Raw genomic sequence first — 12,725 nt, forward strand, 5'->3', positions numbered from 1 at the left:
TCTTCATATCCTATGAGGAAAAGCAGCTCTCATAACCCTGAATGATAAAACACGTGGACTTCCCAACCTGTACAGTGTACACCTGCGTACCCCACACTGAAGTACCTTCAAATGCTCCACTGCCGCAAGGAACTGACATCATGGGTCCACTGGCAAAACGCTGTCAGCCACAGTGTGGCTGTATCATACTTCTCGACCGTATGCAAGACCTTCGCCAAGCCAATAGCCAAGCCCACTGGACGGATCCCTGACCGACCCCTTTCTGGGGTTTTATTCGTGAGCTGGCAGTTGCCACACCTCAACGGCTTGATTTTGTGTTCGAAAGGTTGAAGTCATCAGACCCGAGGAACGAACAAAACCGGCAGCAAAGAGCTGGCACGCCCATACCTGATACTAGCAGCCAGATATTCTCTATACTCCTTTGACCGCCTCTCTGAATTGCGCTATCCAACGCCCGAGCGAGCAGTAGAACCGCCGAAACAAATCCCGTCTCGCAACCTCCAACTCCCCGCCCGCCGGAGACTTGCGCCGAGAGCACCTCCCTCCGCCCCTAACCCAGGAAAGGCCCAAAACCACCCGCTATATCTCTCGAGCCGCATTTACCCCAGAGAAGGGGATTGACACGTGTCTGGATCACACTCCTTGACTGACGTACGAGAGCCGCTATCTCCGAAGAGGCCGCGCAGCCAACCAACCGAGCACTGAACCAGCAGCGACCAGGGAAGGCAGAAATAAAGGAAGAAGGAAACAAGGAGCAGAGAAGGTAAAAAGGGGGGGAACATGTCAGAAGCCTACGAGCGCGAGCGCCAAAACAATGCCCGCCTGGACGAGCTCTCGGCCAAGGTGTCGGCTCTGCGCGGCGTGACCATCGACATTTACGACAGCGCGCGATCCCACGAGGTGATTGATTCTACGGTATGTAGTTTTATAACTCCCAAACCCCTTAGCCCCTTTCCCCCCCTTTCCCCCGGGGCGCGATAGAGAATCAGCACGAAAGACATCCAAGAACTCAAAAATGTTCCCCTAACAAAGTCCACCGCTAGTCCGAGACATTCTCCTCCATGACGACACAGCTCAAGGGCTCGGCCGGGCGATTAGGGCGCATGGCGGCGGCAGGGAACAAGGTTGCTATCCTCAAGCTGGCGGGCATCATTATTGGGACCGTCCTGGTGATGTACTATCTGTGGAGGTTGATGTTCTGAAGCTGGAAGTTGGGATGTCATCACCTGCGGGTAGTGGATATGATGGCTTTTGTATGGATTATGGATACCACCCGGGTGATGCCGTGCTTCTTTGGTTTGGGTTGCTTTATTGGAGTGTAGGCATAGCATGGGCGTAAGGGGTTTCGGTTGTCAAAGTTCATGTCGGTTTTCTTGTCTCAGCGAGACTAATGTACAATTCGGTTGAACCTGCCCGAATCTCGAAGTTCTGTTGATGAAACAAGCCAATGTGACATGGAAAAAAATGGCGGGAAGCTAAAGGGTTTCGTAGTTAGCTGGATAGGAAGACCGCCTGCTAACACTGCTCGGCCACAGCTATATACTCCTTCTCCCCTCCCTCGTTCCCCCACACCCCGAAGACCTGGAATATGAATGTTGATGGTTTATTGGTTTGGTATGGACAGTCTATGGGTAACATGAAGCCGGACGAGGCCATTGCCCCCGCGTTGTTTCTTGCTCCCCCTTAGCTCAAACGCAACCTACCACAGTTCCTGCTTTACAGCCCCTGAAATGATCAGAAGCCACCTCCCAAATGACCATATTCGTCTTTGTACGGGTTATCCTGTTTTATGTGGTTTCAGAAACGGCTCACGGCCAACTAGTACACCATCTGCCGTTGTTCTATTGCCAGACATTCGAGAACAGATCCTCGCCGCCAAATCCTCCGGCCGACTTAGATGTGCTGGTTGTCGCTGCCGGAGTTGTGCTGCTAGTCCAGCCGCCAAACTCCTCGTCGGCGGCTACCTTGGGTGCGAAACCCCCGGATGCACCGGGAACGATGGGTTTGCTGGCGAGTGAGTCCCATCCGAAATCGTTCGATGTAGTAGTTGGTTTGGGCGGCTCTGGGCTGAGCTTGGGCGCTTCAGGAGTAGCCCATGCGTTTCCACCCCAGACATCTGCATTGGATAAGTTGTTCGTGCCTAGCGAACCGATGGAGCCCAGCGGGTTAGAGGTTGTCGTGGAGCTCGCAGTTAGGGAGGACGCCTTAGGCTGAGTGGCAGAAAGATTGAAGACAGATGTAGAAGTTGTCGTCGTAGTTGACGCCATTACCGGTTGCTTGGCTGGAGCCGCGATGGGTTGAGAGGGTGCGGAGAAGTCAAATAAGTCTCCCAATGCGGCTGATGCAGGTGCTGGAGCAGGTTTGGGCGCTGGTGGTGAAGCAACAGATCCCCAGCTAGAGGAGTTCCCAATGGATTGCTTCGCTTGGTGAGCAGATGTTTGGGGCTTAGGATCGAAGAAGCTGCCACCACTCAAACCCGCAAAGGTAGAAGTGCTGCTTGACTGAGCTGCTGCTGGGCGGGGGGAATTGAATGTACCGAGAGCAGAGAAGGCGTCGTTTTGAGGAGGTTTTGGGGATGTCGAGTTCGCGAAACTGAGACTGCTAAAAGCGTCATTGAGTCCGCCAACTGAGTTCTGTCTCTGACTCGTGACTGGCGGCGACATTCCACTGAGCGATCCCGATGGCGTATGGGACACTTGTTGCGGCGGGGGTTGGGGACGAGGAGCCGTCGCATAGAGGGAGAGGATGGACTGCTTAAGATCCGGGCGTGACTGGCCTCCACCACTAGGGGTTCCAGTTGTGCTTGCAGGCCGTGCAGGGGGGGCAGATTCGGTCCCCAAAAAATCTAGTCCAAGAAGAGAGTCCTTCGTGCTAGTTGCCTTGGGTGGAGCGGGCTCCGACTTTGGAGGAAGCTTCATGGCCATCGGCCCGGTGCTACTGGCTCGGAGCGGTGCTGGCGCAGGGGTGGGTTCGGCTCCGATAAGATCAGCCTGCGGTGCGGCGGTTTTGCCCACTGACGCCTTGCGAAGAGACTCCCTCTGATCCACACTCTGCTTCTCCTTGACGACACTAAGCGGCAAGTCGTCGTCCCCTTCGGCGTCAAGAGTCGAGGGATCGGGCATCGGCCCTTCCATGACCCATCGTTTGAGCTCATACTTTGTGCGGATAAAGTTCTCGATTTTGGCCTCGGAAGGGACATGTCCTGGGGCCAGCTTCGCTTCCCAGTATTTGTTAGCGCGTGCGTTACCCCAGTTAAGGACGCTTTGCAGTTGCTCGTCGGTCCAGGCATCGAGATCGACAGACTTGACCCGGCTGATATGGGTACCCATTCCGCGGTGGATGCCCGAGCAGCGGATGCAGATGAAGACGCCGAGATTCCAGCTCGCCCATCTCGGATCTGGTGACGGGGTAATCAGCATAACTGTCGGATACAGCAGGAATGGAACGAAGATGCCTACGTTTGTTGCGCTTGCAGTCCGCGCACACCTTGTTTGGCTCCAGTTTCAAAAGGTTCTTGATGGTCTGTTGGTTCTGCGCCGCGCGCTCGGCAGCAGGGTTCGGAGGACGTCGAGACATGACAACTATTATATCCTTGAATTTCGTTCTGCGGTTCCTCGATTTGCCAGGAGAGTATGTTGGGTCGGGTTAGGCTCGGAGAGAAGAGGCAGGTCTCAGCAGGTTGATCGTGTGCCGCTCCGAACTCGAGGTTCGAGGCAGGTGGCCTAAGACAATGCGTGTACTGTACAGTACAATACAGTTCAGTACCAATGACTGCAAAGCCGCGGCAAAAGCATAAATGAGAATAGGCTGCCAGATGTTACGGGCTAGGAGCCTAGGACACTGTATTATGCATATATCAAAGGCTTATCCGTAGTTTCTTGTATATGCACTCCACCTGCCTCAGGTGTCTGGTTAAGAGGACAAAGAGTGGACCGTCGGGCTGCTAGAGTATGTCCAGAAAGGTAATTGACTTGGAAAGGGACTTGATTAGAGACAAGTATCATTCCAAGCCGCCCAGTTCTTTCATAACTAGAGAAAGCAATTATTTGCAGATACGGTGGACGATAATCATATCTCCTAATCCGCTTAGCGAACGGAAGCGTAATGGTGCCCCTATGGATACCTGCAAATCTACGGATATAACCCTACGAATACGCTGAGTCGCTGACATGTGTTTGAGGTGGCACCCGCAGATATTCCGGATAATCATGTACTAGGTGTTTACGGAGGTGTTGCAGACTTGCAGCTACGTGAGCTTTGCAGTCCGCAATTCGGGGGATTTCAATGGTTGATTTCGCCGGGACAAGTCTCTGACGCAACTTGCCCGAGTCCATTGCTAAGGCCATTGTTAAAAGCACAGCCCCGACCGCTTCCAAACCACAGCACAAGCCGAGTTGTCCTAGTTCGGCAGTGGTGATTTGTCACCACTGAACTTAAATGTAGAGTATTTCACCTCTTACCGCAGTATAAACCGGAAACATCATAGCCATCTCAAGCAACTGGTAACCACAGATATAAGACCAAAGATACTACCTTATCCATCACCCTCACACACTTTAGTTTCCCTCCTCATCCATCTAACAGCACTTCATGAGAATAGCTCTCTTCCGCCTTTTGCGCTCTATTTCCTCCCTCAAGCATCCCAGAGCTTTCCATCCACCTCCCCGAGTTGCTACCAAGCGACAATCGATGTCATTCCTCAGCGCCTTATTTGGCTCCTCTGCTACCAACAACACCAACAGCAACAAAATGACATCCTATCCCGACCAGCGCAGCCCGGAGGAGTGGCGCGCCGTTCTCAGCCCAGGTTGATTCACTTTTCCCCCTAGTACAACAGCCCATATCCCCCCTTTCCCCCCACCTTCACACAGCCAAGACGACCTAAACAAAACACTAATCCCCCCCTTAGAACAATTCCGGATCCTCCGCGAAAAGGGGACCGAAAGGCCCGGGACCGGGGAGTACGACAAGCACTACCCTTCGTCAGGCGTGTACAGGTGCGCGGGTTGCTCGGCGCCGCTGTACAAGGCCAGCCACAAGTTCTCGTCGGGTTGCGGGTGGCCGGCCTATTTCGACAGCATCCCCGGGGCTGTGGTGCGGCACGAGGACCGGACCTTTGGCATGGTCCGCACCGAGATTGTGTGCGCCAACTGCGGCGGCCACCTGGGCCACGTCTTCAAGGGGGAAGGGTACCCCACGCCCACCGACGAGCGCCATTGTGTGAACAGCATCTCGCTGAAATTCTCGCCCGAGGACGGGGACGGACAGGCGGAGGGATCGAGGAAGGCCGCTGAGCAGGGTAAGGACGGGAGTAAAGTATGAGCGCGTGAGGCGGGGTCAGGTGAGTCGGCGGCCACGAAGTGAGGGAATGCGGGCATCTTATGTAGAGGTTGGAGAGGAGCGAGGACTCTATTGTTCCAATATCTGCCAGTATACAATACATACTGATCGAGGGCAGACAACGTAGCCAACTAAAAGGAGCTTGCAGTGTCAGAAACTCCAAGAGCCGCCCGTCACCCAGCCCCATCGCATCTTCTGTCAGTAACGGGCATAGAAAGTCTTGGAATAGATTTTATCTTCCTGTAACATGCATCGCATGCAAGCCTATTTCACATCCGAAAGAGTCAACTTTTGAGCCTGTACCTCTCTCATTTTCCGCGCAGTAGTAGAAACAATGGCATCCCAGCTCTTCACAAATTCCCCTTCAAATTTTGACAATATTCTAACGAGCTCCTCCGGGCCCTTGGCTGATGCTGAATCCGCGGCACCTTTCGCCAAAAGCTCGTCCCATATCCTGCCCGCTTCACAGAGCCCTTCATGTTGGATTTGAAAGAGTTGCAATAGCCAGTTCTCTCCCAATTCTTGCCTGTCCAGTACCTCGAGCAAGTCGTTCCCATGATCAATGTCGCAATAATCGCCGACAGAGTCGTCGTTTACCGCTGTGGATTCTTGCGAAGATACCATTCCAACAGCATCCTCTGCTGCAGAGGAAGGAAAGGGCTGATTCCCCGTGTTGACTGCCGGAGCTGGGACAAACTGTGTCCATGGATAATACTCACGGGCTGGATCTAAACTATTGTCGGTCCGGTGTAACCAGCTTGGTCTGGAGCGATTTTGAGTATTCCTCGAAGCCGCTCCCATGTCACTTGATGGCCTTGCCTGTAGTTGCAGAGCGCCTAGATACTGCCGGGCGGGCTCATAGGTTCTTTCAGGTTGACTGGACATAAGACTGGGATTTTCGGACAGACCCAACCCTGGGCCGTCAGGTCCTGCACCCGAAGACCGTCTCCGCGCCAGGTAAATATCTCTTCGATCGATTGTCTTGTCAAAGTGCTTTGAGACAGTGTACAGTCTGGGACCTTGGCCTCCCAGCATGGTCGGAGTCCTCACCATCGGTCGCCCAAAAGAGCCATAGCCTAGTTTGCTGACTTTGTAAATGCCTTGTCCCAGTACTCCAGGTAAGCCAATGGTTGTTGCTGGCCGCGAGGGCACGGTTGCTGGTGACAATCCTCCCTGTCCTAACCGGGAGCTGGCGGACAGCCCTACCGGCTGGCTGGGAGGTCGGTAGATTGTCGCCGGATATAGTGAGCTCCTCGTGGCTGACAAGCCAGCCCCTATGTCTGGTGGCGCAGCTGGACGGGGAGCTAAATTGCTCACTTCCCCTAAGCTTCTCAGTACCCATGGGATCCGGTCAGGCATGCCCTGATCTCCAGCGGGGCTGCGCGCGGTAGCATGGCTCTGGACTTGACTGTCTTGATGTTCGTATACAATGTCGAGCCCCAATGCCTCGAATTCCCTGAAAACGGCTTCAAAGTCGGCTCGGTTCTGTAACGTGACTCTGAGGATGTGGGAGCCCTGAACGTATCACAATGAGTGAGTAAGACGCTAATGAGCATCTCCAGATTGCTGTCTCGTACTTTCTCCAGCTCGTTCGCATATTGAAAAATGAACGAGTGCTCCGGAGGCGAGCATCGAACCCAGTGCTGTAAGGTCGGATCGATTGCCGATTGGACTTTCTTGAAGCCGCTGAGATCGAACTTTACCTGATGGAAAAGATTAGAAGCCTATCCAAGCGAGCGCATACCTCAAACGAACAAGTTCTTCTGCCTTGTCTTTGACATGGACCATTAGAAAGTGGCGCCAAAGAGGAACCCGGGGTCGCGAGCCTGTGTACGGCCTGCGAGGAGGCAGCTCAAGCTGGGGCTTCAGTACCAGCTGAGGGTCCTTGTATACATTCGGTCTCTCGTCTACGAGGATACTCTTCAGGGCAAACCGGAGTATTGTTCGCCTCATGTGCCTTGTGCTCTGCGAGGCGTTCATGTTGATTGTGAAGCCAAGGACATGCAACGGATTTGACAAGAGGACGAAGGCTTGGATCCTGAGATGCTGCCCTTTACCCTACCAGTAGTAAGGTAGCAACTCTGTCCGAACGCTTTACCTGGGCAAAATGGGATAGTGGAGGTAGCAATAGACATCTAAGGCAGGCGCAGGTGCTGGGGGACTGCCCAGATTGTTGGATACAGAAGGCACTGCTGGCGTACTGTACCTTCCATTCGGCCCTTTCTTCATAGCACTTGCGAGCTTCAGTTGGATCTGAACATAATTACACCTTTTGTTGAGTCTTGCCGTTACCACGAATCTTGGGCTTGTCTTGATCATAAATACTGTATCAGCCGGAGTTTGAGAACGGAATCGAATGGCTCCAGTGCAGGTGCATCTTATACGTGGCTGCTCCTCTTACCAAGGACTGGCCACCGTAGAGCGAAGGAAAATGATTGGCATCGTGGCCCTCGGCTTGTTGTGTTTGCAAACCTCATTTGGGCTCGTTTTCATAGGTTCGATGAATATCAATTCCAAATCGTTGGATTCCATTTGTTGGTGAAGGGTCAGACTGTCAGTACCTACTAGCAAGTGTACTGTACTGTACAGTACGATGGTTTGTGTGCTGTATAGCCCGTGCGCACTGCAGCTAAAGATGGTGGTTCTGAGCTAAAATTGTGGGCCTAATGGGGCTTTGGGGTCTCGTGGATTTACCAATCAAGAAGTGCACGCAGTCGCGGACCTTCGCGTCGAATCACTGCACAATTCGTTACTGTTTCCTTGTAACCATATTTCATCACGTCGCGCTTTACTGGCCGGGACTTGTTGAAAAACTGGCATTCGGCAACGACGACATTGAAGTAGTCCGGTTATATACACGATTGCATCTCCTGCGACGCCGGTGCCGTACCTCAATGCGCCGGGATGGCCCCACCGAAACCCGCGATCGAGCATACCGTCGATAGGACCGCCGAATATGAGAAGTTCATCGAGGATCTGCGCGCCTTCCATGAGAAGCGCGGTACCCATTTCGATCCAGAGCCCAAGATGGGAAATATCACGGTTGACCTCCTCAAGCTGTTTAAATACATCGTCGAGCACGGAGGCTATGACAAGGTGTCCGACGAGAAACTCATGTGGCGTAAGATGTGCGAGGGTTTGGGCTTGATGCGACACAACGCACCTGCAGACGCGTATACGTTGAAGCAAATATTTTACAAGAACCTCGCTGCGTATGAGATCAAGACGATACATAACAAGGAGCCACCCCCACCCGAGATTCTAGAGCATACAACTGCGAAAGGCGGCTCCCTCCTGACGAGGACAGTGGAAACTTTCCAGCCCAAACAGGCCAAGGCGGCGGATAGGGAAGAGTCGACCGAAGATGGGACGCCGAGCAGAGAACGCCGAGCCGAAGATACACCCAACTCCGGGCGAGCCTCGCGCGGTCTGAGAGAGGCGCCAACCCCGAGAGTAATATTTCACCCGGATACTAACCCATCTCGGACGGTTCGCCATGCTTCTGGTCAGCATTCCACTTCATCAACCTCCAACCCCCACCCGCAGCATCAAGCCCCATCCCATCCTAATTCACGTACGCACGGCAACACGACGATTCCACTGCATGCGCAGAGCCACCCACACCCCAGCCTGCGAGGTGCTTCCCATTACTACGACCCACCGGGACTCGACACGAGCAATCCCGTAGTGCAGAACTACCAGCCACCACCTCTGCGTCAGGTGCAATTGCGTATCGTAGACACGCCAGCCAGCAACCCCGACCTCTTCGTCAGGAAACAGCGACTTTTTCGACAGTCTGCTGTTGCAGGGCCGAACCCAGGGGCGCTTCTACGGGCTGCCATCCCTGCAGGTAAGCTCTCTAAAACGCCCAGGGACTCGTCCGGCTCAGATTATTCTAACATGGTCTAGGAACCCTCGACGGTCCTAACATATATGAACGATGCCTCCTTTCACTTCGTTCTAGAATCCAGGCAGAACAGGCATTCGCTCTAAACCACTTGGTCAAGATCTCGTTCGAGCGGGGTGATAAGTACAAGTTCTCGCAGTTCGGGGGGCTGGCCGAGGGGTTGACCGAGTTTGCCCTCGGTGTCGGGAACATGTTCTACGACGTCGACTGGACAATAAATAATGACCCCGACTCTGACGAGGGCGAAATCGGAGAACTTGATGGGATCAACGGCTCGGCAGATATTCTCGAGAGAATTGCCCAGCTCAAGCCCAAGGACGTGCAAGACAATTTGCAGCCGGCGGAATTCACTGACAAACTGACATTGGTCATCGAGGCAGTCCTAACCATTCGAAATATGGTGATGCTCCCTGACAATGCGTGGTTTATGGCCGACTACCCGCCTATCAAAGATCTTCTCTGTATCCTTCTACACCTCCCACCCCTGGAGCTTGTTGTGGAACTTAAGCACTTCGCTCTCGACATAGCAGAGCAAATCACCCCATATCTGGTTCTAGACTCAGAAGATCCCCTTTACAAGACGCTGCTCGCACAGCTCGTATCGTCGGACCGCGGAATCATCCTCACGGCACTCCGAGCCATTGGCCGTATCGCCATGAACCATCCTACACAGACCAATAAGCTGGGCGGTGTGCCTTCCTCTACCCTGCAGCGTCTGATGGATTGGCTTCTGCTAAACGACGATGAACTTCTCGACGCCTGCCTCGATTTCCTGTACCAGTACACGGCGGTCATTCCCAACCTTGATCTCATGCTCGCGGAAACCAATGTCGAGCATTTGGTGGTCCATCTGGTCAGGCTACTCTCGCACGGTGCTAAGCGCTCTTATCGAGAGATCGTCGTGAGCGAGGCGCGGCTTGCTTATGAACAACCTTCTGAGAATGTCGTCCCATGCCCCAAGGATTTATTGGAGCGCCTCCTTGCCACGGAGGAACCCGAGCGGTGCTACGCGTGGCTCCGGTGCTTCTTTGAGGAGGACCCTGATGCGCAAATCACCCAGATTGCCATCTGGCAGGCCTACAACTCCGCGTTCCTCGAACCTCTGAAGCGTATGGGTCGCATCATGATTCCTGCTCCAGAATTCATCCGGCACATCAGCACTGTTTATCAGAGCGCAGGTGCCCAGGTAATCCGCGAAGGCCCCATGGGAGAGGTTCAGAAGTTCATTATGAGAGGCATCCGACCAAGGTCGTACCCCATCACTCCAGAGGGTCGCGGCTACTTTCAGTGTCAGTGGCAGCACGCGGGTAGGCCGCAGGTTAAGTGCCTAGCGTGGAACCTCACCGCCGAGAGGATGTATGAGCACATACTCATCGACCATTTGAAGGTAGTCCGCGGCGAAGACGGCTTATTCAAGAACCGAGAAGGGACTTTCACTTGCGTCTGGGACAGTTGCACCAAATACCCCCAGCCAACGAAGCTGCAGCTCGTGCAGTTCACGTCGCACATCAAGACACATTTGAGGGCAGAAGAGGAACGACACTCTGTGCGGCATCATCAACAGCAACAACAGACACAGCAGCAGCCACAGCAGCAGCAGCCTGGCGAGCCGGCACAAGGCGGCGTCGCCGCCGTATCCCCCAAGCGGCCGTCAGCTTCTAGGCAGCCCCGCGTGGTGAAGCCGGCCAGGACAGTCACCCTCCCCTACGAAGAGACGGCCAGCATGCGCGACGAGCGGAATCCCAACGCGCCCCCACAGGCCGCAGGCATCCCGCTCTCAGCCGTCCTGATCTTGAGGAACATCGCCAGGAATGTGGTCAAAACTGCTGCCGAGCAGAGGTTATGTAAGGAAGAAGCCGCTGCCGGTGCTATTGCGAATGGCGAGGGTGAAGATGAAGGGGTCCGTGGCGATGAGCACAGTAGCGGCGGGTGGAACGAGAGGCTTTTCAGGCCCGTCATGCCCAGGCTCTGGGAGATCTTCACTGAAAATCGGCTGCTTGCACCGTATGTGGGGAGTCTGTTTCAATTGCTTGGAAGGGACAAGGATCGTAATGCATGGGGCTCCGTCTGGGGGTGAGTCGGCTTTCGACCGCGACGGGTGGGCACTAGTGACCTTTGCTTCAATGTTGTATTGAGTTCTATTCTTGTTCCTGCTGCTTCTCGGCGATGAGGAGAATTTGAGGCATCCAGGTCGTCTGTGCGTGGGAGATGGATGGATTGGGATCAGGGAAAACCGAAGCACCCAAGCAAGGGCGGGTGGTAAATGGGAGAATGGAGAAAACAGGCGGGTTCTTATAGTTACCTTACACTACCTTACCTTCCCAAGGTGGGTGTGACTAGCGTGGGGCTTTTGTTTCCTACCTCAAGGTTGACGATGCGGTGTCGCTTGATATGTTCCTCCGGTAGCCCGGGCGTTAGCACCACATTCCTGGGACTAGAGGCACACGGAAATGCACATCAATCAGTTCGGCTCAATTAGGCGACACAAGTACTGCCTAGGTGATAAAGCGGGAAACAGGGACGGGACGCGTAAGATCCGACATAGCTATACCTAGTAGCGAGCCAGAGCATCGTGGAAGGCTCATGCTGCAGTGGACAAAGTGGGCTGCGACTTGAATCTGATGTGGCCCGAGCTCTTGTGCGCACAGCCGGGTACAAGTACATGTCGCCGCAATCCTTTAAATTTTTGAAACCATCGTGAGATCCGGGGGAATCTGGCTTCGATTGGTAGCGGGCCGTTGTCCTAACCGAACGCCTGGGACATGGGGTTCCATTGCTGTGGCGGCCCGCTTGAGTGCGGGAAGACATCGTGGACCCCGTCTTGGCATGCTTGTGCATTTGCTTCCTGGGCTCTGGGCGAAATTTTGGTGATACGTCCTCTGGTTAATTCAGACGATATGACTTATTTGAGGCAAAGGCGAAGGAGGACAGGTTTAACAACATAGGAATTGGAATGAAGTCCTGAAAGAGGTTCCCTCCTGATCTGAACAGTTGCCAAGATAAATAAGGCAAAGAGCCCAGTAAATCCTACACCAAAGCCTGTCCGACATGTCGAGCATGTACACGTGTATACGATACGGGAGGTATGCACGTTGTCTTCGGACTTGATTCGATTCTCTCGCTGTATACAGTTGAGACAGTGTAGCATAACTTTTGTCAAGAGGATTCCAATTCCTTTCCCAGATAATTCAGTCATCCCAAGTTCGAAGTACTTGAACAGGTTGGAAATACGTACTCAGCGTTCAGTCAGAGGGCAGGGGGGTTCGCGTGCGAAAGAATCTTGCTGATCATGTGGCCACCTGCAATCCTGCATCTCCGAATGCCGATGTGCTTCGCGCGTCAAGGTGCTTACTTGTAGTGATTGACTCGGATGCTACCCGACGTATCTAGACAGGGCAATGTCAGTTCTAGAACGATCGCCACTGAACGAAATGCTGGCTCGAATGGCAATCACACAGGACAGGAAAGATTTGGACCA

The 12,725-nt window shown here is 53.8% G+C and overlaps 5 protein-coding genes across 5 annotated transcripts; 3 read left to right on the top strand and 2 right to left on the bottom strand.

Moving 5' to 3' along the window:
• Positions 1 to 630: 630 nt before the first annotated feature.
• N656DRAFT_734003 (uncharacterized protein) lies at positions 631 to 1,456 on the top strand. Its single transcript, XM_064812692.1, has 2 exons — positions 631 to 915; positions 1,044 to 1,456. Exons 1-2 carry the CDS (start codon positions 781 to 783, stop codon positions 1,200 to 1,202), a joined length of 294 nt encoding a protein of 97 aa, XP_064668941.1. The 5' UTR covers positions 631 to 780; the 3' UTR covers positions 1,203 to 1,456.
• Positions 1,373 to 3,741, bottom strand: N656DRAFT_755620 (ArfGap-domain-containing protein). The gene is made up of 2 exons (XM_064813104.1): positions 3,459 to 3,741; positions 1,373 to 3,397 (listed from the first exon to the last, which is right to left on the bottom strand). Exons 1-2 carry the CDS (start codon positions 3,574 to 3,576, stop codon positions 1,842 to 1,844), a joined length of 1,674 nt encoding a protein of 557 aa, XP_064668942.1. The 5' UTR covers positions 3,577 to 3,741; the 3' UTR covers positions 1,373 to 1,841.
• A 587-nt stretch (positions 3,742 to 4,328) lies between these two features.
• N656DRAFT_780631 (putative methionine-R-sulfoxide reductase SelR) lies at positions 4,329 to 5,583 on the top strand. Its single transcript, XM_064815419.1, has 2 exons — positions 4,329 to 4,807; positions 4,910 to 5,583. Exons 1-2 carry the CDS (start codon positions 4,690 to 4,692, stop codon positions 5,320 to 5,322), a joined length of 531 nt encoding a protein of 176 aa, XP_064668943.1. The 5' UTR covers positions 4,329 to 4,689; the 3' UTR covers positions 5,323 to 5,583.
• On the bottom strand, positions 5,492 to 7,508 carry N656DRAFT_157525 (uncharacterized protein). Its single transcript, XM_064808695.1, has 3 exons — positions 7,096 to 7,508; positions 6,918 to 7,043; positions 5,492 to 6,855 (listed from the first exon to the last, which is right to left on the bottom strand). The coding sequence occupies exons 1-3, from the start codon at positions 7,318 to 7,320 to the stop codon at positions 5,605 to 5,607; spliced, it is 1,602 nt and encodes a 533-aa protein (XP_064668944.1). The 5' UTR covers positions 7,321 to 7,508; the 3' UTR covers positions 5,492 to 5,604.
• Positions 7,509 to 8,244: 736 nt separating this feature from the next.
• On the top strand, positions 8,245 to 11,324 carry N656DRAFT_769456 (uncharacterized protein; the record flags this gene model as incomplete). Its single annotated transcript, XM_064813708.1, has 2 exons — positions 8,245 to 9,190; positions 9,250 to 11,324. 2 exons carry the CDS (start codon positions 8,245 to 8,247, stop codon positions 11,322 to 11,324), a joined length of 3,021 nt encoding a protein of 1,006 aa, XP_064668945.1.
• Between the last annotated feature and the right edge of the window lie 1,401 nt (positions 11,325 to 12,725).

Source organism: Canariomyces notabilis (assembly GCF_033297395.1).
Source record: "Canariomyces notabilis strain CBS 508.74 unplaced genomic scaffold N656scaffold_15, whole genome shotgun sequence".
Taxonomy (NCBI): Eukaryota; Fungi; Ascomycota; class Sordariomycetes; order Sordariales; family Chaetomiaceae; genus Canariomyces; species Canariomyces notabilis.

Bases quoted from the DNA above. Each gene is read 5' to 3' on its own strand.
- N656DRAFT_734003 (XM_064812692.1), top strand. From the start codon at position 781: ATGTCAGAAGCCTACGAGCGCGAGCGCCAAAACAATGCCCGCCTGGAC. The intron at 916-1,043 runs GTATGTAGTTTT...GTCCACCGCTAG, and splicing joins ACGAGGTGATTGATTCTACG to TCCGAGACATTCTCCTCCAT.
- N656DRAFT_755620 (XM_064813104.1), bottom strand. From the start codon at position 3,576: ATGTCTCGACGTCCTCCGAACCCTGCTGCCGAGCGCGCGGCGCAGAAC. The intron at 3,398-3,458 runs GTAGGCATCTTC...CCCCGTCACCAG, and splicing joins GGACTGCAAGCGCAACAAAC to ATCCGAGATGGGCGAGCTGG.
- N656DRAFT_780631 (XM_064815419.1), top strand. From the start codon at position 4,690: ATGTCATTCCTCAGCGCCTTATTTGGCTCCTCTGCTACCAACAACACC. The intron at 4,808-4,909 runs GTTGATTCACTT...TCCCCCCCTTAG, and splicing joins GCGCGCCGTTCTCAGCCCAG to AACAATTCCGGATCCTCCGC.
- N656DRAFT_157525 (XM_064808695.1), bottom strand. From the start codon at position 7,320: ATGAACGCCTCGCAGAGCACAAGGCACATGAGGCGAACAATACTCCGG. The intron at 7,044-7,095 runs GTTCGTTTGAGG...CTTTTCCATCAG, and splicing joins AAGACAAGGCAGAAGAACTT to GTAAAGTTCGATCTCAGCGG. The intron at 6,856-6,917 runs GTACGAGACAGC...TGATACGTTCAG, and splicing joins ATGCGAACGAGCTGGAGAAA to GGCTCCCACATCCTCAGAGT.